This window comes from Nycticebus coucang, chromosome 5 (genome assembly GCF_027406575.1).
Source record: "Nycticebus coucang isolate mNycCou1 chromosome 5, mNycCou1.pri, whole genome shotgun sequence".
NCBI classification, from domain to species: Eukaryota; Metazoa; Chordata; class Mammalia; order Primates; family Lorisidae; genus Nycticebus; species Nycticebus coucang.
In genome coordinates this window covers 110,340,881-110,368,692 of record NC_069784.1, presented here as the reverse complement: position 1 = coordinate 110,368,692, position 27,812 = coordinate 110,340,881, and the positions used below count along the sequence as shown (strand labels likewise).

Here is a 27,812-nt window from a genome sequence, read left to right as displayed (position 1 = left end):
GGGAACCAGGAGGAGGTTAGGGAGGTAGAGCTTTAAATCAATTTGAGTTATTTCAAGGAGGCCGTTTCAACATTCAACAGTACAAAATGCCTGTGGGCAGCCCCGAGCATGGAAAGGCCATCAAATATTTTGACTACCAGCCCAGCTTCTATCATATAAGGTGCACCATTGTTAGGCCACAGTGGTGTGGCTAGATTTGGCTAACTGAAGTGGAACAGCAAACCTCTAACCTGAAAATGTGCCAGCAGCAGTGAGGCGCCACCGCCTGTTCCAAGGGGAAGTCAGGAGTGAGTGGACGTAAACCCGGTATCTTCATCAAGACAAACAGGGCAACTATCGGCAGGAGTCACAAATCGGAGGCTGAGTGTGTGCCCCACATCCTGAGAGAGCAAAGCAGGAACGGTGGCAACGTGGGTGGTTTAAGCACAACCAGCAGATTGAGTCCAGTTTGCTTCTCCTCAGAAAAGGGGTCCTGACCCTCTATCTGAATGACCCTGATTGTCCAACCATTTCCACAGACTGGTGTTTTTAATCTGCCAGTTGCCAGTTTGTGAAGTGGCAGACCAAACAACTAGGTCACTGGTGACACTCTATCAGAGACACTAAAAACATAACAAGATTCATTAAGGGGAGGACTAGCACTGCTCTGAGCATTACCTTGAATTCTGAACTCCAAGCAAAGGAACAGTGTCCATTTCTAGTTCTAAATGGTTGGTGGTGAGGCCAAACATCCACAACAGCCCAGGGCACACTGCTAGGGTTCACGTACTGACCATGCGTGAACCAGGCCCAGGCATCTAAGTGGACCTCAGGGAATCCGACAGCAGAGCAGGGGTAAGAGCTGCCATTGTATTTTCACATGCAGAAAAGATGCTCACATCTGGCCAGCTTCATTCCTGGATATACCATTTCCATTTGACAGCCTAAGCTTTTTGGGCCCTTCCCAGCTTATTACTCCATGAATGTGAGTTGATGCCAAGGTGGGAATATCAGGCTGAAGAGTTACAAGGCCTTCGTGGGCCATGCATTCAGTCCAACAGAAGTCCTTTTTAAAAGGAATGCACCTGGTATTCATGCAGAGGACGTGAGTCCAGATCCCCAAGGGGTGCCTCTGAGTAGATGCTTCCTTTTGCCAGAGGCGCAAATCCACAAAACTATCTTCCAAAGAGACCATCAGGGTTGTGAGGCCCCCGAGTTCGCAGCACTTCTCAGCATGCAGTTCTTACTGATCAGTGAGTACTTCGTAAGTATTCATAGTAGGATCAAATAAATTCAGCATTGGAAGCTGCAGAGCAAGATGCCCTGCACTGGCCCTACCCACAAACTAAAATTAAATTCTGTTGACTTTCTTCCTTCGCTGCAAACTCTGATCAAACCATAGTAGCTGAATTCGGGTATCTCCTTCCTTCATGGGACTCAGTTCTACTCTTTTCTCCTTGAAGACACGAAGACTGGTCAGGTATTGTGGCATGCTACTCTGGGGCTCTGGAGGCTGAGGCAGGAGCCCAGGAATTCAAAGCTGCAGTAAGCTATAGCCATGCCACTCCATTCCAGCCTGGGTGACAGAGCAAAGGCCTATCCCTTAAAAAACAAAACAAACAAACAAACAAAAGCTAAGAATGAGGTGGAAAGAGAGGCAGGAGGGAGAGAATGGCTCCATGTTAGTAAACAAAGTGCCTTTATCTTCAGTTCTGATCGGCACTTGGCTCAGGGCTCAATCAAATATACTTCTGATGTTTCCAGTCCCGCAGTGGTGGGTATTTGGCAGCAAAATCATTACTGACACAGACTATTCCAGTTTGGGGAACCCCTAGACTTAGCAGCCATAACCATTTTCTGGCTGTGGTTATAGGATTTGTTCCATTTAGTTGACTCAGACTTGATTTGCACAGCAATTTTTTTAAGTGTCTATATTAATTAAGGGCTTTTACTGCCCCACATTACAATAACATCTCTGAAGTTCTATCCTGCTTTAATGTAATAATTACAGGAGTTTTGCAAGGGAATGAGGTTGACCTAAGAATTCATCTAGATTTCTTTGGGTCAGTTTTTCATTTTCCAATATGGCATCTTTGTCACTCTTATAAACCCACTCCAGGGCAGTAAAGGTCCAAATACTAGTCAACATCTCACCTACAGTTTCCCATGGGAGCTTTTCTATTTAGAGGAAATCTCCCCCCCCAGAAGACAAAAGTTCTTTTACAGCATTCCAGACTCACTCTACAAAACTCTTAAAGTCTCCTAATGGATCTAAGATTGGCATGATAGTCCACAACAGGGCTGACCTACAAAATGGCCCAAATGCCATAAGAACTCAAAGGGTTAGTACTTCCTTAACCAGCATTATACACCCCACACTCCTCAGTGAACAGGCCACAGTTCTACCATTTACTCAGTTTCTACCCATAGTGGGTACAAATATCCCTCCTTTCATACTCAACACATGAAATTGTCGAACAGAGTCAGAACCTCCCTCCAGACTAAGATAGGTCTTCATTCTCCTTTCAAAATGGGTGGAGATGATGCTGGCTGCTAGATTGGTAAAGAAGTCTCCATTCAGACAGCTGGCTTTGAACCTACTCTCAGGTATGTGGATTACAATGATCTCCCCCATTCTTCCTCATTAACTGACAGTAAAATGGAGGGCCATTTTTCCCCAACTGACCAAATAAATTGACCAACATGTTCATTAACAAGCATCCTTAGATTTCCCACAAATCTCATCAATTGGCCCAGGAGGTCCTCATTATTTCTCTTCTATAGAGTCATGTCTCTATCAGCATAACATTTCACCACTAAAATTGTCAAGAATTGGGAAGGGTCTGAAGTTTTACCCAATTTAGAAACTGGCAAGTTATCTTGCCACAATTTCACAATGGCTGGCAGAATTGGGTCAAAGACTTTATGACTCACAGCAACAACAGAAACCTGTGTATCAGCATTTTCTTGTGACAATTCTCAGATGCCCAATTCACACAAGGTGACCTGATACCCGCACATGCAATGGACTGAATTACAGCAAAACTCTGAATCTAAGGAAGCCAAATATTTTATAGTGGGCAGTACCTAAGTCTACCCTTTGTTCCAAAGGAAGACACAATCAGTACTAAACCAGACAATTAAGCATGTCCGCTCTTTGCTACAGAGGAAGGCACTTGTCACTTTCTTTGCTACAGAGGGAGGCACTTATCACTTTCATCCTTGAACAGACTTTGTGACAAAAGCAATCAGTCAGCACCTTCACTCACAAGACATGCAGAAACATGAGGACCCAAGGGGAACTGTGTCTCCAACAGGAGGTTCACAATACTTCTATGGCTTCTCTGGGCACGTAGAACACAATTCTAATGCTCAAAGTATGCAAGAAATGATATTCTTCTCTCTATTCTTTGAACATACCAATCTCTTTCCCAGTGCAAGACCACTGTATCTATGAGTATGTGGTTGAAGACAGAAGAATCAAGAATGGCACTCCAGTTCCTGACGTAATATGGGAGATCATCTGAGGAGGTGCTGAGGGAAGTTGGCTGGAGAAGAATACGTCCAGGTGATGGTCCCTCGGCACGGCCAGCTCTCCCCACTCTCCAGACCTCAGCTGAAATGCTACTCTCTCACAGGACCACTCTTCACCATTGTATTCACAGAGACTGGCTCATCATAAGTGCTCAAATAACAGTTGTTACACTCTCTCGCACTCAGTTTTTCTGAAAAATGAAACTAATACTTACTTGTTTGATTATGGTATTTAAATAAGATATCTTGAAAAGTATCTAACACCTTGCTTGGTACATGGGGGGTACTCAAATGTCATTCTCTCTCTCCCACCACCCTTCCATTTTCATAGTGACATCTGTTTTTCTCACACGAAGCAAGTATGTATAGTACTCGCTCTGACAGAGAAGGAAACTAGCGCTCAGTGTGTCTCTCTGGCTTATCCTAAATAATAAGGTACAAGAAGTCTTCTGACTCCTACCCTACGAGGCCAAACTGCTAAAATTATCCCGTTTGATATTGATTACATATGTTTACAAGACATAGTGCCTGCACTTGTAAATACTGTCCAAGTAAATTTATAAAGGTTTGTTTTGAATTAATGTAGAAGAAACCAAACATTTTCTCCCTTTTCTCATACTTCTGTTCCATGCCATAAAATAAAAACTTTCTTGGGAGTATAAAGCATTACATCTTTCCTTTCCGATCAGTAAGAGAGAGTAAGTTCCCTGGGCAGGTCAAATTCCTGGGCTACCTTCTTAAGAAGCAGGCTCCCTTTAGGATGTGTATATCACTCTGTTTTCTGGTTCTGGGGACAGAAGGCTGATTGCATTTGTGAAACGAAGGAAGCATGATTTAGGTCCTGAGTTCAAGGACAGCTCTCCAGTCTGGCTTTATTAACAATAAACTTGGCATTGTCATCTTCATCTAACTCCTTTGATTGTTCATAATTAATTCAAGGGAATGGGATCAGTTTTGTTCCTTAGACATCAACAACTTCATGTAAATATCTCCCCTGCTGGAATGAGGTTTATTTTATAGGCTAGTTTTTTTCAAGATAAAATCAATTTGATAATTAGAAATAATGAAATGACACTGCCTGACCTATTAAGACAACAAAATATTGGGAAACACGGTTTCACTTCTAAGTACTAGTAATGCCTTATCTATTTAATGTATTGAACCCCTTCTCAATTCTATCAGAGAAATATAAACAAGGGCCAAACAAGCTTGGCTTCTGAGTAGTCAGAAAAGATATTAGAGTCTGCATAGCAGAGTTCCCGGGCTGCATTAACAGGACAGTTTTACAGGCTGTTACACAGAAGTTTTTTTACACATGTCTAATAAGCTACATATACTGATTTCCATCCCTGCAGCTCCTCAGAAACAGACAAGGCAACAGCTGACATCAAGCAAGAGAGCAACTTAAGAGCAGAGAAAACAAAACAACTACGATTCAGATACAAGAGTCCCAAAGATCTTTACGTAAGGGCACTGACCTTCCACACTCCAGCATGATGGTGGCCCTGTATGGGGAAAATATGAAAATGTTCAGCCAGATTCTTACAACAGAAAGACCCCAGGCCCAGGTGTCAAAGACCAGAGTTCACATCTCTGCTACCTACTAGCAAGAGAACTGTGGGCTACTCAGCCTCCTTAACCCTCAGGGTCCACCGGCAAAAACAAAAGCCCCATGTCTCATGCATCTTAACTGGTGGCTTTAAGCTGTTTTCTGCAACTGTGCTTTATAAACTGTACAGACGCTACATCTTTGTTCAGATCGCCCTTTTCCATGTTTCCTGTGCTCCAGTCACCCTGAATTTCTGTCATTTTCTTGAAAACAAAAAGGGCCCTTTTCTCTACAAGCTCCTGCCCTCCCCATTTCCAGCTCTTGGAAGGCCCTCCCCCACATTCGCTGAGACTGGCTGTCTCTCATCCTTCAGATCCCAGCTTGAATTTCACTTTCTCAGAGAGATCTTTCCTGACCACTCAGTCTGAAGTCGGTTCTCCCTGTCCCTTCTCATAGTGCCCTCTTGTTTTCCTGCTGAGCACTTAGCACAATATGTACATCATTTATTTGTTTGGTTTTTTTAACCCGTCTTCCCTCTAGTTCTTATACTTTGCAAACACTGTACCTTGATCAGTTTCTCCATTCATTTCTGCACACAGCCTAGCAGCGTACATGGCAGAGAACAGCACTCAACAAATTTTACTGACCACTAAATGAACGACTATGCAAATGTAAGGCACAATATCTGTGCATTTTACAAAGCAGAAATATACAATAATTTTTAGAAAAATGCTCAAGCAAAACAGTTTAACTGGAAAATAATATTTGATGCCTTAAAGGGATAAAATGGAGGATTACCTGAAAATCTCAACTAAAATCAGCCATTCCTTTTCACTGTGAGTTTCATATAGAAGTAGGAGTCTACATGAGTCTACAGAAGCACTTTCCAACAACAACAAAAGTCTTTTACATTAACCCACTCATTTTCTCATTTGACCCTTTGAAATAGTCATCATCTCAATTTCACTGAGGAAAATAATTGAAAATACTGGTATTTGGTGACACCTCTTAAGGTTACAAAAATAATAATCAATAGTCAAATTTCAAACTCAAGCCCTTCGATACAAGTTTAGTGCTTTCCAATACACTGTACTACCTCTGTGTTAAGGAGAAGGCTCTGATCAGAGGGTTGAATAAGAACATTTTAGCTTCTTACTATCAACGTAGTTGCAGAGAAGTGTGTAAAGTGTGTAACGGTAAAGTCAACAGCAGCTATAAAGTTATCAGTGGGCTTCGATCAGGGTTTGTTTGCCTTCAACATTGCTTTTCATTCCAACCATATTGAAAAGAAAATACCATACGGCAGCAGACTTAGCATTGGATCAGGCAAAACAGAGCTTGATGACATATAGATACAGATAACAGATACACAAATTGTTTTTCTCTAGTCTGTAAATATTGTGTATAATATATATAATTTTATATAAGTGTTCCTACATGACTACATAACTATTACATATATAAAATTGTTTTTCCCAAAATGACAGTAAGCATCACCAGAAGTATGAAATCCGTGCCTCAGGTGAAATGATCAGAAAGACCCCTTTCCCTTCTCTTCACTACAAAACCAACACAACACTAGTGAAGAAGGGTGTCACCCTCAGAAATGCCTTCTAAGAGAAGTAAGTATTGACAAGCAGATAGCTGCTTCTGGAGAATGGGCTCCCGTGTCTGTGACAGCTACTGCTAAGCAAACAATTCAGATTTTTTTGACCGGACCCAGAAATGAAAGTGTTTGGATTTATGTCAAATTTTGAAATGTGTAGTGTGAGAATGGAAGGATATTTTAGGAATTTTTCTGAATAATTTCTTTTTTTTCTTAACTAACAATTTCCATTTTATTTATTTATTTATTTATTTTTGAATAATTTCTATAGTTCAAAAATGATCCTACAGTTAAGTCAGGTATCCATAATTTAATTAGACTGAGAATAATATTACCTCTAGAAACTTCATTTTGCTCCTTCAACAATATTCAGATATTTCCACAAAATAGATAGATTTTGTGAGAATGGTACCAAGCTCCTATTTTTTTCTTTGCTAGGAAATAAAATTTGTAGAGTTTATAAGTAAATAAGGAGATGGGCTAATTGTTTATGCTCTTCTATACCAGGAAATAAGCTCTTAAAAATAGAACTACCTGGAGGCCAAGGCCAGTGGATCACTTGAGCCCAGGAGTTCAAGACCAGCCTGAGCAAGTGTGAGACGCTATCTCTACTAAAAAAATGAAAAACTGGTTCGGCACCTGTAGCTCAAGTGGCTAAGGCACAAGCCACATACACCAGACCTGGCAGGTTCAAATCCAGTCTGGGCCTAACAAACAACGATGACAACTACAACCTAAATATAGCTGGGCATTGTGGTGGGTGCCTGTAGTCCCAGCTACTTGGGAGGCTGAGGCAAGAGAATTGCTTAAGCCCAAGAGTTGGAGGTTGTTGTGAGCTGTGACGCCATGGCACTCTACCCAGGGTTACAACTTGAGGCTCTATCTCATAAATAAACAAAACAAAATAAAATAATGAAAAACTGAGGCAAGAGGATCATGTGAGCCCAAGAGTTTGAGCTATGATGCCATGGCACTCTATGGAGGGTGAAAACGTGAGACTGTCTCAAAAAAAAAAAAAAAAAAATAGGACTATCTCAATTCAGAGAGGCTCAGTTTAACAATAAAGAGAGAAAATGGGAACTAGAAAACTGCTTAAGAGCTACTAAACAAGGATCATTAAATATAACTGTAAATACACAAGAAAAATTCCAAATTCAACTTAAAATATATATAATAATTCTGAACCAAGTTGATCATGAATGATGAATGAAAATAGTAATTTGAGTCCAGATTCATGGTTTAAATAAACTGAGTTTGACTGACAGAAGAATCATCTGAATCCAATTATAAGCTTAGGTTTAGAATTAATTTTTTCTACAATATTACACTATACATTAGTTATAGTAATAGACATATAAGATGATTTAGTGATTACTACAAAGCTATGTATTATATTATTTTTTATTTTCTTATTATTTGTGATGCCATAATATGATATAAGTTTTTGCATTTAAGAGACTTACTGGAGATTCTAGTTATTAACCTTTTGTCAGATTGATGCCCTGCCAATATCTTTTCCCATTTTGCTTTACTTATTGTGTCCTGAGCTGTGCAGAAGTTTTTCAGCTTAATTAAATACCATTTGTTAAATTTTATGGTGGTGGTAGCCACTGAAGTCTGTGTCATAAAATCTTTCCCCAGTCTAACATCATCAAGAGTTTTCCCCACACATTCTTCAAAGATTTTTTACCATTTCGTGTCTTAGATTTAAGTCTCATCCATCTTGAGTCAATTTTTGTAAGGGGTAAAAGCGTGGGTCGAGTTTCAGTCTCTTACATGTGATTATCCAGTTCTCCCAGCACCATTTCTTGAATAGGGATTCTTTTTCCCGCTGTATGCTTTTGTTTGGTTTATCAAAGATCAGATGGCAAGTAGAGATTGATTTCATCTCTTGTTTTTTTACTCTGTTCCATATGTCTATGTCTCTATTTTTGCACCAATACCATGCTGTTTTGATTACTGTGGACTTGTAGTATAGCCTGAAGTCTGGTAGGGTATTGCCTCCAACTTAGTTTTTATTACTAAGAATAGTCTTAGCTATCCATGATTTTTTTTTCTGGTTTCATACAAAACTAAGTACTATTTTTTCCAGTTCTTCAAAATATGATGTTGATATTTTAATGGGGATTTCATTGAATCTGTAGATTGCTTTGGGTAGAACAGACATTTTGACAATGTTGATTCTTCCCAGCCAAGAGCACAGTATGTTCTTCCACTTGTTAGTGTCTTCTGAAATTTCTTTTCTTAGGGCTTCTTAGTTCTCTTTGAAAAGATCTTTTACCTCTTTTTTAGGTATATTCCTAAGTATTTCATTTTCTTTGAAGCTACTGTGAAAGGAATAGTGTCCTTGATTTGCTTCTTAACTTAGCTGTATTGGCATATACAAAGGCTACTGATTTGTGGACATTGATTTTATACCCTGAGACATTACTGTATTTCCTGATGACTTTCAAGAGTTTTATAGTTGAGTCTCTGAGGTTTTCTAAGCATAAGATTATATCATCAGCAAAGAGGGAGAGTCATGATGAGGTTATATCATCAAAAAGAAGCATCCCCATTTGGATGCCCTTTATATCCTTCTGTTGCCTGACTGCACTGGCTAGAACTTTCAGAACTGTGCTGAATAATAGTGGCAACAGTGGACATCCTTGTCTGGTTCCAGTTCTATGTGGAAAAGCTTTCAGTTTTACACCATTCAGTATGATGTTAGCTGTGGGCTTGTCATAGATAGCTTCAATCAGCTTAAGAAATGTGCCATCGGTGCCTATTTTATTAGGTATTCTTGTTAGAAAAAGTTGCTGAATTTTGTCAAAGGCTTTTTCTGCCATCTATTGAAAGGATCATATGGTCTTCGTTTTTGCTTCTATTGATACGGTGTATTGCATTTATGGATTTGCATATGTTAAACTAATCTTGCATCTCTTGGATGAAGTCCACTTGATTATCATGTATATATTTTTTAATGAGTAGCTTCAATCTCTTGGCTAACATTTTGTTGAGTATTTTTGCATTGATATTTATTAGTGAAATTGGTCTGTAGTTCTCCTTTTTAGTTAGGCCTTTCCTGGTTTTGGAATCACGGGGATGAAATTAATCCGCAGAAAAAGAGTAAACAATGCCATCTACCACTGGGCAAGAGAAATGAGCAGAACCTTCTCTGATGAAGACAGACAAATGGATAACAAACATTTGAAAAAAAATGCTCATCTTCCTTGGTCACCAGAGAAATCCAAATCAAAACAACCCTGAGGTATCATCTAACCCCAGTGAGAACAGCCGTATCACAAAGTCTCAAAGCTACAGATGCTGTTGTGAATGTGGAGAGAAGGGAACACTTTTACACTGCTGGTGGAACTGCAAACTAATGCAACCTTTTTGGAAGGAAGTATGGAGAATCCTTGAAGAACTCCAATTAGACTTCCCATTTGATCCTGCAATCCCATTACTAGGCATCTACCCAGAGGAAGAAAAATCCTTTTATCATAAAGACATTTGCACTAGACTGTTTATTACAGCTCAATTTACAATCACCAAAACATGGAAACAACCTAAATGCCCACCAACCCAGGAATGGATTAACAGCTGTGGTATATGTATACCAAGGAATATTATTCAGCCATTAAAAAAGACAGAGACTTTACATCTTTTGTATTAACCTGGAAGGAGGTAGAACACATTCTTCTTAGTAAAACATCACAAGAATAGAGAAGCAAAAATCTAATGCACTCAATTCTAATATGGGGTAGGGGGAGGAGGGTCCTGGTGTATGACACACTTCTTGGAGGGGGACACAATTACAAGAGGGACTTTACTTAACAACCACGATCAGTGTAACCTATTTTTTTGTACCTTCAATGAATCCCAAACAATAAAAAAAAAAAAAAAGACTCGCTGGATTAAACAACATTCTTCACTTCCTCTTTAAAGCATACTGAATAATGCTTAGACCGTTTGAATGTTAATAGATATTAAACTCACCTTTGATAAACTTGTGCTCAGAATCTTTCACATTCATTGTATTTCTTGGTCTTTACGATATCAAAATGGCTGGCTTTATAATCATGGCTATCATATCTAAGTCTAAAATGAGCAGATACCACTGTCACCTCAACAGCAATCACCTTGTCCTGTCATTTGTGTGACTATCATAACAACAGCCATAAGTAATAAATAGTAATATTTAGGAATATTAGTAATAAATAGTAATATTTTTAGGAAAAATACCACAGAATTCTCATCAAGCACTAATTTCCCTAACATGACTACATCATCCTCAAAAACATCAAAATATATATTTACACAACTTGGGTAAAATACGCCAGTTTTAACAACTCGTATGAGTTAGTCCCTTTGAGTGAAAAGTGTTAAAAAATGTTATGACTCAATTTTACTGCTGATGAGATGTGTTATGGACTGAATGTCTGCATCCCCCTCAAATTCATGTATTGGAGTCCTAACCCCCAAGGTGAGATTATTTGGAGATGGAGATTTGAAAGGTAATTAGGGTTGGATAAGCGCAGAAGGGAAGGGTCATTGTGATGGGTTAGTGGCTTCTTAAAAAACGACACCAGAGGGCAGCACCTGTGGCTCAAAGGAGTAGAGCGCTGGCCCCATATGCCGGAGGTGGAGTTCAAACCCAGCCCCGGCCAAAAACTGCAAAAATGATATCTCAAAGTAGTTTTGATTTGCATTTCTCTGATGATTAAAGATGATGAGCATTTTTTCATATGTCTGAAGGCCGTGCGCCTGTCTTCTTCAGAGAAGTTTCTCTTCAAATCCCTTGCCCAGCCTGCGAAGGGATCCCTTGTTCTTTTCTTGCTAATACGTTTGAGTTCTCTGTGGATTCTAATTATTAAACCTTTGTCGGAGACATAATCTGCAAATATCTTCTCCCATTCTGAGGGCTGTTTGCTTGCTTTACTTACTGTGTTCTTGGCTGTGCAGAAGCTTTTTAGTTTGATCAGGTCCCAGTAGTGTATTTTTGAAGCTGCTTCAATTGCCCGGGGGGTCCTCCTCATAAAATACTTGCCCAGACCAATTTCTTCAAGGGTTTTCCCTGCACTCTCCTCTAGTATTTTTATAGTTTCATGTCTTAAGTTTAAATCTTAAATCCAGTGAGAGTCTATCTTAGTTAATGGTGAAAGGTGTGGGTCCAGTTTCAGTCTTCTACAGGTTGCCAGCCAGTTCACCCAGCACCATTTGTTAAATAGGGAATCTTTTCCCCACTGAATGTTTTTAATTGGCTTGTCAAAGATTAAATAACGGTAAGTAGCTGGATTCATCTCTTGGTTCTCTATTCTGTTCCAAACATCTACTTCTCTGCTTTTGTGCCAATACCATGCTGTTTTGATCACTATCGATTTGTAGTAAAGTCTGAGGTCTGGTAGCGTAATTCCTCCTGCTTTGTTTTTATTTCTGAGTAATGTCTTGGCTATTCACGGCTTTTTCTGATTCCATATAAAACGAAGTATTGTTTTTTCAAGATCTTTAAAGTATGACAGAGGAGCTTTAATAGGGATTGCATTGAAATTATATATTGCTTTGGGTAGTATGGACATTTTAACAATGTTGATTCTTCCCAGCCATGAGCATGGTATGTTTCTCCATTTGTTAACATTTTCAGCTATTTCTTTTCTTAGAGTTTCATAGTTCTCTTTATAGAGATCTTTCACGTCCTTTGTTAGATAAATTCCCAAATATTTCATCTTCTTTGGCACTACTGTGAATGGAATCGAGTCCTTAACTGTTTTTTCAATTTGACTATTGTTGGTATATATAAAGGCTACCGATTTAGACCAGAGATGTTGGCGCGGATGTGGAGAAAAGGGAACACTTCTGCACTGCTGGTGGGAATGCAAATTAATACATTCCTTTTGTAAAGAGATATGGAGAACACTTAGAGATCTAAAAATAGATCTGCCATTCAATCCTGTAATCCCTCTACTGGGCATATACCCAGAAGACCAAAAAGCACATCATAACAAAGATATTTGTACCAGAATGTTTATTGCAGCCCTATTCATAATTGCTAAGTCATAGAAAAAGCCCAAGTGCCCACTGATCCACGAATGGATTAATAAGTTGTGGTATATGTACACCATGGAATTTTATGCAGCCTTAAAGAAAGATGGAGACTTTACCTCTTTCATGTTTACATGGATGGAGCTGGAACATATTCTTCTTAGTAAAGTATCTCAAGAATGGAGGAAAAAGTACCCAATGTACTCAGCCCTACTATGAAACTAATTTAGGATTTTCACATGAAAGCTATAACCCAGTTACAACCTAAGAATAGGGGGAAAGGGGAAAGGGAGGGGAGGGAGGAGGGAAGTAGGTAGAGGGAAGGGGATTGGTGGGATTACACCAGCGGTGCATCTTACAAGGGTATATGTGAACTTGGTAAATGTGGAATGTAAGTGTCTTGGCACAGTAACTGAGAGAATACCAGGAAGGCTATGTTAACCAGTGTGATGAAAGTGTGTCAAACGGTCTGTGAAGCTAGTGACTGATGCCCCATGATCATATCAATGTACACAGCTATGATTTAATTAAAAAAAAACTGCAAAAAAAAAAAAAAAAGACACCAGAGAGTCAGTTTCTCTCTCTTCTCCATGGAAGGCATACATCTATAATCTAGGAAGAGAGCCCTCACCAGAAACTGACCATACTGGCACCTTGATCTTAGAATTCCCCTTTTCCAGACCTCTGAGAAATATATTTGTAATGTTCAAGCTACCCAGTCTATGGTATTTTGCTCTGGCAGCCTGAGTTCACTAAGACAAAATGCAGCTGTATAGTATGTGTATAAAGTTATTGAGAATTGTATTTCTCATAAAAGCATGCTCTTTCTTTTATTCTTACTGCTTTTTACATTCAAGATTGTAAATTCTTAAAGTACATAACATAAAAAAGGTTTTTAGATATAAGAAGCTAACTTTGAACGTAAATGATACAAAGCTGTTTAGAGACCGTATAGAAGGTATTTATACCTATAGCAATTGATGAGAACTCTCCACACTAAAAGAAAGCTTAGAACCAGGCTTCACCCCCCAAGAAACTTCAATCATTGAAGAACCATTTTTTGAAAACTTTTATCTGAACTTTTATAAGGATGTCTATACACCCAAGGGGTAGATGTGCTATTCTACTGTCTATAAAAGCTGTGTCTATAGTCTTAATGAAAGCTGACCATGCTTTGAGGAAAATCTAGGATCCTATACATAGGATCTGCTCTTAAGATTTCCAACAAACCTTCAGGTGGAAAACAACAAAATCCCCACCACACCTCGATCTGTTTTCCAAAGATCTGAGTAATATCTTTACACAGTAGCTGAATGCTTTCATAAATAGAAATGAAGTTTTCCACTTTTTTTTATTCCTGGCACAACTTCTAACAAATTGAAGAATTCCATTCCTTTTTCCCTGTAAAATATTCTTATTCTTGAAGTCCTAACAAAAATGTATTTTAAAATTTTCATGGAAATTCTTATAAAAGCTCTAACAAAAATGAAGCAGGATAAGGCAGTGGAAGTGAGCACATATTTTGGAATTGAAGAGTAAAGCATTTGTGTTCTGTTTTTGTTGCATGCCAACTATGTGAGATTCTCCAGCAGAAAAATTTAGATAAAAATAACAGTACAGGAGTAACTCTGGTGAATAAATGAGATGAGGAGCCTAAAGTATTCAGCACAGAGTAAATGCCCAAGAAACATTAACTAGTCTTCATCTTCTTCTTTCTCTATTATAACTATTGGGATAATGATTATAGCTATGACTTTTCAACACTGTCATCCATCACTACCATGAATTCCAAAAATAATAGTAATATCAACTGTTATTATTACTGCTAGTATATTCACTCCTGGTCGCAAAAGATTACAATTTTACCTCTCCAGAATTCATAGTTATACAAAACTAACTCTTACACTTTTGATGACATTTTGTCACAGAAACTGTAAATAAGGATTTCTAAAGCATATATAGCCTTGCTCTTAATACTACAAACATGTATGCTGTTATCATGTCTGCAATTTTCCTAAAATTATTATAGCACGTACAGTTCACATTATGTGTGGTTTACTTATATTAAGCTGTAATTCAGGTGCTTTGAGCAGTCTATCAAAAAATGCAACAATAGAAGGATGGCCTTCTCTTCAGAAAGTCTACTTTCCTTGGGGTGGGTATTAAACATCTTCTGGTATCTGAATTTCCATCAGCAAACAACTGTTTGAAAATTAGAATACTTAATAGCAAAAATAGGTTTTCACTGATGAAAACTATTACTTTGACTAGCACTGTGAATTGCAGAAATGAGCTCACACAGCTCATTTTAATTTAAATTAAAAGTATATGAGATAAGTTGCTCACTAAAATATTTTAGCAATACCCCCTTCTCCTTGCATAAATTGTGTATAAAAATCAGAGGAGCCTAGAGCTTTTACTTTTGAGATGACATGTTTGGCTAACTCTTTAAGCAATCCTAAGCCAAATCATGAACGATAGAAGATTCTGATTGTCTGTGGAAGGCCACAGGGTAAGAGAATCCTGTCTTGGAAATTTGACACTCAACTAAAGCTTCATACAAGGTAATGGCCACAACATCTAAAAGGACCCAAGAGCAAGAACTTCCTTGAGCAACGCTCAAGGAAGTTGAGCAGGACAAACTGCAGGGACGTTTTGGGGTGTACATTTGCTTGCTAATAAATGTTCAAAAAATTTCTATATGAGAGGCAAAATTTGGCTTGAGATTTCTTTCATTTTTTTCCTAGAAGCAAAGTTGAGAAGGAGGAGTGGATAGTCTTCACTCACCTCAACATTAACTACCTAAAAGCTAAAGGGCTATCATTTCAGAGCTCAAGCGTGCGCGCGTGCGCGCGCACACACACACACACACACACACCCCACACTCACAAGCCAACATTGTTCTCTGGCAAGATGTTAAGAATGGAATATTGATTGACAGATAATTGAGAAACTTATGTGTCAACCTGACACAGGAGAACGAGGCAATAACACTGAACCATAATACATTATTCAGGAAAATTCTCTTCATGGTAGGAAAAATAAACATTCACAGCACAACTTACAGTCATGATTTCTAAAAGTTCATGTGAAATTTATTCCAAAGCAAAGAATTTACTAACCACAGTGACATTTTATTGTCGTTTATGCTTGTTTTCAATTATAAGACGCTACGCACTTATTATCATTTGGGCTTGTAGATACAGGCCCAAAATATCATTAGTGTGGGGACAAGATTATCAACTCCTCACCACTGTCAGCCATGGTATTTTGATCTAAGACATGTGAAGCTTTGTTAGCAGCATTAACTTTGTTGGTTTAGCTATGGGCGATTGATTTTCCAGCTTCCATTCTGTCTTGCAAGATTCTTCCTTTTATTGAGCTTGGCTTTGACTCTGTATTTCTTTCTGTCAGTGTAGCCGCAGTTCTTGCCTCATTATAATCGTGCTTCAGTAAATGAAGCCAACTGGGCATGTTCATTAATAGTACATCTCCAATTATTTCCCTTTAGATTTATTCCAATGTTTATTTATTGATGAAACGATGTTAACGGAAAATTCAAAAGAAAAAGTATATTACCACTAACCTGTTAGAAAAATTACACTTTTTTTCTGGATTGAATATAGTCATCAAATTATCTATGTTACACTACTTTTATATATATGTATATGACATTCTTAACAATTTGTGAAAAGATGTGAAATAAATATTACAAATTACAATGTACATCAACAGGTGTAGTTTTCTTCACGTACTGTTAAGTATGATATTATTTAAAACATTTTCCATGTTGTTTCACTGTTTGCCCTTTTTAAGCTCCAGAACACTCATCATTAAAAATTTTTTAATACAACTTTTGAACAAGAGTTTACTGCTCATGCCTGACAAATTGTGAGGTTATTGTGTGTTAGCAATTTCAGACTAATTAGATTAAAAGTATATATGAGACAACGTATAAGATAAATTATTGAAACCATTAGCGTAATTATAAAGTTTTTGGCAAAAGAAAAAATAAAGACACAAACCAAATGGACACATATTTGGCAGTGTTCAAAATGATGAAATTAAGCTATAAGATTTCCATGATAAAAATAGATTAAGATCTAAAGTTCAAGAATAAGTAGCAAATATACAAAGTAGGGATTAAAAAAATACCATTTTCTTTCCTGCTAGATTTTTCTTTAATACAGCATTGTCTTGCCATTTCTTCCTATAAATTTCTTTTCATGATTTGTTTAAAAATAATCTAGATGGGTGAGGAGCCCTGGAAGAAGGTACAGAAGAAGAAGTTTGGCACTCTGGTATTATTGGTTGAAGATGGATGGTAGATTTAAGAGTTCAGGAAGGTTCCGTTCCCTATTTTTATATACATTTGAAACAATCCATAATAAAATGACACCAAAAAAGAAAAATCTTTCTCATGGTCATAAGTTCCTGACCATGCTAAAGAATTTATAACTGACATCCCTCCTATAATGAAACATCTAGAAATTCAGAGAAATAAATTGAATGTTTGGTTTTAGATGTCAGACGAAGGCAGCAAAGGAGATAATCTAGGAAGAAGGGAAACACAGAAGGTCAGCACTAGAATGATTTTTTTTTTTTTTTTGACAGTCTCAAGCTGTCGCCTTGGGTAGACTGCTGTGACATCACAGCTCACAGCAACCTCAAATTCTTGGGCTTAAGCGATTCTCTTGCCTCAGCCTCCCAAGTAGCTGGGACTACAGGTGCCTGCCACAATGCCTGGCTATTTTTGTTGTTGTTGTTGTTGTTGTTGCAGTTGTCATTGTTGTTTTAACTGGCCCAGGCCGGGTTCAAACCCTCCAGCCTCTGTGTATGTGGCCGGCAAGCGCTAGAATGATAACTTTCTGTCTAGAGTCACTCCCTGGACTGCAATGAAGGGAAGGATACTCTTAAGTTACGAAGTCAGATGTCAGAGAGTTTGTAAGGTGATAGCGATACGAAAGGGAGCACACTGGAAGTAAAAGAGCCATGTAGAAAAAGAGCTCTGGAGAAATCTGCACGAGGTGCCCCTGTAGAGTTGCTAAACACTAAACTGCTTATCCATAGGTTGAAACACCACACAATAACTAGGGGGAATTAAAAAAAAAAAAAAAAAAAAAAAGACCAACCAACTGATGAGCTGCAATCTTAACCATCTGTGGAGTTTACAGAGAACTCAAGTCATTTGTGTTCCACCCAGCCAGAGTGAAGAAACCTCACTGAATATCTGGGACTTTGAGTTGAGATCCTGACAGTACATACTTTAATGATAAGACAAAACAAAAACAAGATAAGGGCTACGGTAGTTTCTCTCTCTCTCTCTCTTTTTTTTTAATTAAATCATAGCTGTGTACATTAATGCGATCATGGGGCTTCTCTCCAAACATTGAAAACAAGCCTCTAAAATCTAACCTGATCTGCAAGTTATTTAATGGCTTTCTCAAACAAGGTTTAACACGTCATAAAGACAATAAAATCCAGACAGTCAACAGCATAATAGCCAGCATCCCATAAAACGTTACTAATCACGCAAAGAAAATCTAAACAGCAGAAAAATCAGTCATTAGAAATAGGCATGCAAATAACAGAAATGGTATAATTTGCAGAAACTGATATGAAAACCATTGTTAGAAATACATTCAGGAATTTAAGTGAAAACATGAATATAATAAAAAGAAATGAAATACATTAAAAATGGAATTTCTGAAACTAAAAAAAGAGAACACTTAAAATAAAAATAGTTTGAGACCAGCCTAGGCAATATAGTTAGATCGCTTTGCTATAAAAAAGAAAAAATTAAAAACTAGCTGGGCATGGTGGCATACACCATTAGTTCCAGCAATTCAGGAAGCTGTGACTAGGGCACCACTTGAGCCCAGGAATTCAAGATTACAATGATCTATGATCATGCCACTGCACTCCAGCCCCGGTGACAAAGTCAGGCTCTGTCTATAAAATAAAATAAAGTAAAATAATATAAATAAAATAAAATAAAATCATTGGATTAGATTAACAGCAGATTAGATATTAAAGTGGAAAAGAGCAACAAACTTGAAGATGTAGCAAACTGAAGCACAGAAAAAACTAAAGAGAAAGACAAAGAATAAAGCCCCAGATGCCGACTTCCCTAACCTCGACGAGGGCAGCTCTCTCCCTCCCTGCACTCCAGCCCCTCTGTCCAGGCTGCTGGACACAGTGAGCTTCTTTTTGCTTTATGGTTTCCTCCCCTCATATCCCCGTTGTCTAGAAACTCTACCCATCTTTCAATGGTTGCTTTTCCTGTCAGTTTGGTCTCTGTTCAAAGACACCTTCCTCAACTACTCACAGTAGTAACTAGCCAACACCCTTCTCTAGCACTCAATCAGAAAGTTTTATTTCATGCCTTTGTAGCACTTAAGTCTATATAAAATTGTCTTTTTCATTAGCTAATCTCCTCCCACAGATGGAATGGAAGTTTCCCAGGAAGATTATTCTGTGTCTTTACCCCTGAACTCTGGCACCTCAAACAGTGCATGGCACAGGGAACTCAAAATATTTTGTTTGCTGGTTTAATTGAACCATCCACATTACAAATCAGGTCCCTATCACTGTAAATAGCACTTAACGTAAATGCCAAAGGTAACCAGCAACACTTCAAAAGATCCTAGGAATTATTTTTTATCAAACATTCTTGATTTAATTGGTAATTCTTGCCCTACATATTTTCTATTGAAAATATTTAAAACATTTCTCTCATGATATTTGAAACAGATATTTCCTGAAATAGGTACATCTCTGAGATTTATGCTTCTTTTACCAGAGACCTCAAATTGACGATCCACAAGTTGAATCTGGCAAGAAGGTGTGTTTTTCTTGACCCATGTGAAATTTTGAATTGGAAATCAACATTTATGAATTGCTAGAGCTCTCATAAAAATCTGGGTTTCCAGCTACTTCTTGTACGTTAAATAACAAGGCACCAATTCCCTCTGGAAGCAATGAGGTGTAGCCCCAGGTGGGGGCTTAACACTGTGGTTTATCTCAGTCCCCACCATGGTATTGTCTTGCACCCAAGGTGTTCACGTTTTTAAGTTACCTGTCTGGATCTTGAGAAAGTTTTTTCAGGCTACATTCACTCAGTAGCCCTAACAAGAAACCAGCACTAACTTGTTATCATTTTCAAACGAAGATACGGTTCCTAATAAAACTTAGATATGTTTGCTCTTCATTCATTCATACAAATGTTTACTGAGTGCCTAATATGTGTCAAGCATTGTTTTAGGTAGTGAGTATACAACATTGAAATAACATTTAAAATCTGTGTCTTCCCAACACTTACACACTAATTGAAGGATACAGAAAAAATTAACAAAGTGGAAAAGTTAAATTTAATATGCTAGATGATGTTCATTAACATCGGGTAATATAAAACAAATAAGTATGTCTGGGGCGTGAAGAATGGACACAGTATGGAACGGCTATTTTAGGAAAGTCTCACTGAAAAGATATTTTGGAAAAGATCCGAAGGCGATGAGAGCATAAGTTATGCAGATATTTGAGAAACGAACCTTCTAGGCAGAGAGAAAGGTGTATGTACAATGTATTCAAAGACCACAACCCCCTATTTTGGCTAGAGTAGGTTAAGTGGGGAAGGCACAATAGGATACAATGTCAACGGTGCAAATAAGAGTGTGACCACGCAGGGCAGTGATTTTCAACCCTTGTGCCCTGGCATGCTGGTATGCCATGAGAGGATCATAGGCGTGCCACAAACATTTTTAAAGATCATTAATTAAATTATTTTCAAAAGAAGTTGAAAGCACAGTACGTATATATTTTTTACTTTTCTTTGTTAACATAATTTAAGTGTACCACGGAAGTTTAAGAATAGGTTCAATAAGGTTCATAGGATAAAAAAAGGTTCATAAGATAAAAAAGATTGAAAGTCACAGATGTAGAGCCCCTGTGAGGAGTGTGACTTTCAGTTAGATGGGAAGCCAGGTTTGAGCAGAAAAGAGAAATCATCTGACATAAATTTTAAAGGCTCTCTTTGGGCACTGTGCAGAGAATATACCATAGGGAGACGACAGATGGGAGGCTACAGTGAACACCCAGATGGAGATGACACTCCCCACGCCAAAGATGGTGGCAGTAAAGGGGGTTGAATTCTGTTGGTATTTTAAGGGTAGGCCAATGAGACTGCCAATGGATTAGATGTCTACGGATCAGGGAAAATGTCTAGATTGGAGATAAGAGTGTAAATCTTCCCTATAACAATAGTATGTAAGGCTCAGAGACAGGGTGAGATCATGAAGGAGTATCCATTATTCAAAGACCGAAGACAAGGCAGAGGATTTAGCAATAGACAGGGAAAAGGAGCGTCCACTGCACTGTTCTGAAGCTTTTCAACTGATACCATGTTTAAGCAAGAATGATACTACAACAACCTTGTATCATAGACGGTTAAAGACATAAGATAACTTAAAATATCATTACCCAAACATGGAAACTGAGAACTTGAAGGATGAAAAGAACTGACTCTGAAAAAAATCACACAGCAGGCCAGGCCAGTAATCCTGTAATCGTGGCACACTGGGAGGCCGAGGCAGGTGGACTGCCTGAGCTCACAGGTTTGAGACAAGCCTGAGCCAGAGCAAGACCCCCATCTGTAAAAAATAGCCAGGAGTTGTGGTGGGTGCCTGTAGTCCCAACTACTCATGAGGCTGAGGCAAGATGATTACTTAAGCCCGAGAGTTTGAGATTGCTGTGAGCTATGATACCATAGCACTCTACCAAGGGTGACAAAGTGAGTTTGTCTCAAAAAAAAAAACAAAAAAAAAAAAACCAGAAAGAAATAAAGAAAGAAAAGAAAAGGAAAAGAAATATCAAACGTCACACAGCAAATCATGGCAGAGTTCGGATTTGAATAGGGTCGGGTGCACCTGACTTCTGACCTATTCTTTGACCAATATAATCTGCCTCTCTTGCTAACATTTAAACAGCATCGTATCATACAGAAGAGGGATTCTCTAACCTATTCTACAAAATACTCACTGAATATTTATCAAATGAATGCAAAGTATGACCAGTTCACAAATTACAAGTTTGTCTCAAAGCCAGTTAAGTTCCAATGGAGTGGAACATGCAGGCTGTAGAATCAAGCTCTTTCTGTTCATGTTTTCACTCTGCCACTAACTGACACTGAACAAGTTATTTAACCATTTGGTCTCAGTTTAATCATCCCTAAAATGGGCATAAAAGCAGTTACCTATGCATAGAGCTGAGATTAAATAAAATGATGTATGAAAAATGCTGGCCACAGTGCATAGAGTCATGCACAATAAGGGCTAGCAATTATTATTATTATTATTATCATCATTATTATTAGACCCCATGCTAAATGTGGATGACCATCTTGCCCTTTTCAGTATTTACTATTAAACAGAATTGCTACAAAGTTCATAAGGATTTAGATATGGAAAGGGTATCATGAAATTCTGAACAAAGAACACTATACAAACTCTTCCCTGATCTCAAGCACCTAGTCTTCTCTAAAGCCTTACCCACAAAAGAGTTGTCACTTTTTTTTTTGACCCTTGTAATAACACACTGCAATTTTTTTTTTTTTTTTTAGACAGAGTCTCACTCTGTCGCCCACAGCAATCTCTTAACTTTGGGGCTTAAACCATTCTCTTGCTTCAGCCTCCCGAGTAGGTGGGACGACATGTGCCTGCCACAACGCCTGGCTATTTTTTCTTACAGTTTGGCCAGGGCTGGGTTCAAACCCACCACCCTCAGTATATGGGGCCAGCGCCCTACCCACTGAGCCACAGGCTCTGCCTAATTATTTCTTAATCTATCTCTCCAAACACCAACCATTCCTTAGAATAAGGATTAGATTATCATTCTTATAAGACCATTATTACCAAAGATTTTTTAAATGTAATTTGGTCACACCTCATCGTTAAGGAAAATGCTTTTCTCTCCTTGAAACACAGGATTGCAGCAACAGGGAAACCCCTTCTGCGTCATATGGCAGGTTCACATTCTGGGTGCCATACAGCCTGAGGTCAAGACCCAGATCCTAGAGCCAGGCAGCAGGATGGAATCCTCATTCCGTCCCTCACTAGCCAACCCCCTGTGGGGGCAAATATTGCCCCAGAATAGTAAAATGAGCAAAGCCTGCCAGATAAAGCAGATTAAAAATTAGAAAGAAAGAAATTACAAGAATGATTGAGTGCATAAGAGGCACTCAACAAATATTCACGATTATCTTATAATAATTAAGAAGCTGCAAAAATAAAAGAATTCTAGAACATCTCAAGGCTATAATTTTGAGCTCCCAAGGTTTTTTCATCATAAAGGTTTTTAAGGAAAATAAGCTTGGCATTCTGGGGAAAATGAATTTTGATGGATTTTAATCCTACCTAGAAATTGTAGAGCAAGCCCAGGATGGCTTAGTCACCTGAGTGACCTCTCCTCTTACGGCTACTGCTCTTTTGCAAGCCTATGAAACTACATTTTAAGTACATGTCAAGAAAGATTACGTAACTAACCTATGAAAAAAACTTAATGTCTATTTCAAATTCTAGTCCAAAATTGAAATTATATAAAAAGAAAATAAACTTTCATATCTCTAGGGCACATGGAATATATAACCCCCAAAGCTCAAAAGGAGTAATAGGTAGGCCAACACTTCAGTCATGTATCAAGCAATCATGTCTTCCAAAGCAGTTTCCTCTTGAATTGCTAAGCCTGGCACAGCCCACAGATGGGTGAGGAGGACATGAGACAGAGGAAGGAGTGAACAGGTTGAGTCTGCCATCCTTCGAAGTCTTACTTTCATCCCTTTGATTGCTAGTCTGTCTCCAATCTAGTCCTCCATTTCAGGTAACCAGTGTTTGAGTAACTCTGAACTAGAGACACCGTCTTTAAAGATGTCCTTAAATTTTCTCTTAAGCAAAATACCAATGTGCAGGAGTAAACAGTAAAATATGCTTCAGAACGCCTTCTCGTGGTAAGTCAATTTTCTTTGCACATGGAGGGAGAATTTAATTAACAGACTATTTTTATCACTTTAGTCCTTTCAACAGAATCTGTTTTTTTATATTTGACTAAACTAACGGGAAAATTAATAATGTATCATTATTCTCAACTTTGACTTCTTTAAGGTACAACTAAAATACGATTTTAACATGTGTACACTGTCACTTATTGTTAAAAAATATGATGAAACAGTAATGACTGCCCAATAAATTCTATAAGTATGCTGTTTTCTGGTGAATTTTAAAAAGGGAGGATGAGACTGAGAATCAATGATGTTGATAATCATTTCCTTGGAAATTAAGTAAATCTTAATTAAATCCTTTAGTAAATCTTCAATGTGTGTGTGTCTACACAAAACGTATCATACACATGATATTTAGTGTTCATATTCCTCATAAGATTATGGGAAATTTTAGTTTGTGAAGAGTGACCAGACCAATAATCCAAAGCCACAAAATATAACTCTTTAAAAGTGGGGAAGCCAACGTCCAGTCTCTGTGACTTTCCCTCCTCATGAATAGCTACAGTATCTAACTAGTAAACCTTACTAGTTAATAATTTTGAGCTGACTTAATAATTTGTCTTTCATAGCCTCATTGTACACAATTTCTTATCCTTTTAAATTGTTTAATTCCATTCATGCATTTCAAAAAACTAGATAAGATCATGGTTCCCACACACACACATGCTACTATGAAGCATCGCGTGTCAAGAGCTAAAGGTTTAATCTAATTAAAGAAAGTTGAAGGAATATCTAGTCCTTTCGCAGAAATAAGGTTTTTCCTTTTCAAAATGGAAGTCATTTAAATGAATATATTCTGTAAGAAGAGGAAAATATCAAGGCATTAATGGGTCTTTGTGGAAGGTAAGCCAGTAAGCTTCTTAGTTCTGATGACATTGATATATGGAGGGATTATTACATAAAAACCATAAAAATTTTATATCATGTGCTTTGTTATAAACAATTGAGGATGAAATGAGTAAAGGAAGAGATGCACTTTGATGTGAGTAAAGAAATATTTATCAAAATCCACAATTTAGGTTATGTACACTACCTGCAAATTTGTATACAATATTATGTTGAAATAGGTTTCATATACATAATCTCAATGCATAATGTTAGAATACATAATATTTATATCAACATGATCATTTCAAATGCCACCTCATTTTAAAATACCAAGTTTGTCTAAAGGCAGTTTTCTTACCTAATTGGTTTACTGCCTATGGATTGGGTCAAAATATAAATGAAACCAAATCAAACATGTAAAGCTGATCTGAAATCTTGGCCAACCAGTTAATAATAAAAGAATGAATAAGTTATTATAGTGATAAGGAAAAGCAAAATTCTTAAGACACTAAAATGTACTTTGGGATCCAAATTTATCAAATTTTATTGTCAAAAATAAAAAAAAAATACTAGAAATACTGCCAAAGGGAAAAAAGGCATAGACATACCTTGTGACATAAAGTTGCTATCACAAGGCCGTACATCTAATACAGCACCCTTCAAGTGTGCAAAAGGAAAACCTGGAATATGTCAGACCAGTCACATAGACAAGGGCCTGGGTTTCCTGTCAGTCCAATGGCCTTGGCATAAACTGTGCTCCACATTAGCAAGTGTTTGATAACTATTATAATCCCATTTCCCACAATGCTCTGGGTTACTACCCTGTTTCCCCCAAAATAAGACATCCTCTGAAAATAAGACCTACTTACAGGAAAGATAAGATGTCCCCTGAAAATAAGACCTAGCTCATCTTTGGGAGCACACCTTAAAATAAGACACTGTCTTATTTTCAGGGAAACAGGGTGCCTTCATCTTCATCCATACTGAATGAACCCTGATCTCATTTCTCATCTCAAGAACAAGAGGTCACTTTTATATCAGAGAAAACAAAGTCACCAAAGTAATGATTTCCTCAGTAATGAATAATAATGTATTGTTAAATAATAGCTATCAAATTGCAAGACTTCTAGAGCAACACTTTTCTAAGCAAATAAACTTTTGTATATATCAGTCATATATATTTGGTTTTCCACACTATCACAAGAAAATATACGCAGCATCATGTGTACTCTTTCTTATTATATGTGGCTATGTACCAACATTTATGAAAAACACAGCTCGGCTTTAACTTATACCTCATTCCTCCTTACTTTTTTAAACAGCGACCACTATCTCAAATGACAAAATGAACATGTCAAGGCTTTATAATACAGAGTGCTGTGCTATTTATTATTAGCAGTATTTGCTAAGCCTATTAAAGTAAAGGCACCAGAATGGAGTTTGCTAGGGTGTGTACGGGGAGGCTGGGGGTGCCAGGCTGGGGGTGGTGGTGGCAGAAGAATTGTTGGGCAAGGGTTTGGCTAATTTCTAGGAAACCCCAGTGAAGCACTGAGAAATGAACAACACCAACAGGGACAAAGGACCCAGCCGAAGCTGAGTCTGAGCATCATTATCAAGGTCTCTGCCAAGAAAGCTGGTGGAGCAAGAGATAGGCCTGAGGCTCAAGGATGGTCAAGGTGGCAACGGAGTAATTGATCATACAAGTAGGTAGGAAATAAGCCAGTAACAGATCAGAACAAAAGAAAAGTCACGGATGAAGAGTCACAGGCAAAAATGATATCTGTCAGTTATGTATAATTTCATTCCAGTGAATTTCTTCATAATCTGACTTATTTTAGGTTGGCCTAAGGTCAGTGTCTTCCATCCTATCATTTCCCAGTATGTCTGTACTCATTCTAGAACTGCCCATGTGGCATTTCAAAGTAGAACAATTTATTCCCCACCTTCTGAGAAGAAACCTACAAAGCTAACAAATTGAATAATTCAAAATAGCAAATAATCTGCAAATTTTCATATTTATGGCAACTTTTCACTTCTTTGTAATTTGTGAAATAAATTAAACATAAAGCTATTGTATCCAAATCATAAAGATCAATAAGCCTAACACAGATAAGAATGTTCAAAATATGTAACTATTCGTAGCGTGCATGCCTAGGAGTCTGTACCGGGTTTAAGAAACACTGCAGCAAAGTACAAAGGTATTTTCACTATTAAAAGAAACTGGTACTTTCTGGTCTCTGTCCAGTCTACCTGATGCTTCAGGTACACTGAATAAAAATTTCAGAAATCCTAAATCTTCTTATTAATATCTGTTCAGCCTAACCGGGTCCAGATATAAAAATGCTAAAGAATTACAGTGTGCATAGTAACTTCAACATATGCCTTAAACTAAATTTAGTTAAGCTCGAAAAACTATTAAGAATCATATATATTGCAGTGAGTAGCTTTAAACTGGACGCCAGCAATATACTTGTTATCAGGTGATACTGGGTGATGAATGACCAAAGCTTAGATGCTGACCATAAAACAAACTTTCCTTGCCCTTTAATTCACCTTCTGACTTGAATCTGTGCTTCCTTCCATGGGTAGGCCCATGAAATTATTCTGAAATTCAGCCTACTTGGCTGACCCTAAAAATGTGTCCAGGCTTTGTGAAGCCCTTCTGGGGATCAGACCCACCCTGTCACCCCTGCCCTTTCCTACTGGCTAGAATTTATCCTTAGATTCTCATCAGCCCAGATCCCACATGGTTCCCTAGCACCACCCACCTGACTCTACCCTGCCACAGAAGAACCCCGCAGATGCCAGCACCCATCTCGACCGTCTCAATTTCAGCTCACTTTCTGTGATTTTATGATCTGGCTTTGGGGAGCACAGTCAATAAGTTGCCCCTAATCCCTAACCATTCCAAGTTAATGTCAGTCAGCCTCTAGGGTCCTAGCATGTTATCCACTCAAGATATTTTGGGAAAATTCAATAGCATTAGACCAAATCTTGTAATATAATTAATTGAGAACTTGACTATGAGAAGACATGTTATAGAAGTAAACAGCTTGAAAAATTTTTTTCAGTCACTTGGGAGGACTGCTGAAAATCAAATTTCAATAGATGCTATCCATTCCACACTATTTCACTTGTTGAATGGTAAGCTTTTTTTTCCCCCTTAAGTGGTAGTTGGCTTAAAGCCACCGTACCCATTAGCTCCATAGTTGGTGAGAACCAGTGGAGACTGTTTGTCCTGCTTA

At 38.0% G+C, this 27,812-nt stretch overlaps 1 protein-coding gene across 2 annotated transcripts in view; it reads right to left on the bottom strand.

The window, feature by feature from the left end:
- EYA4 (EYA transcriptional coactivator and phosphatase 4) overlaps positions 1 to 27,812 on the bottom strand; it is a 257,652-nt gene that overhangs the window by 139,781 nt on the left and 90,059 nt on the right. Inside the window, exon 4 of one of the 2 annotated variants that reach the window (XM_053592554.1) lies at positions 4,992 to 5,018. The exons of the other annotated variant lie outside the window; for it this stretch is intronic. Coding sequence (XP_053448529.1) covers positions 4,992 to 5,018 — 27 coding nt within the window. The remainder of the gene's footprint in view (positions 1 to 4,991; positions 5,019 to 27,812) is intronic. 2 annotated transcript variants of the gene reach the window in all.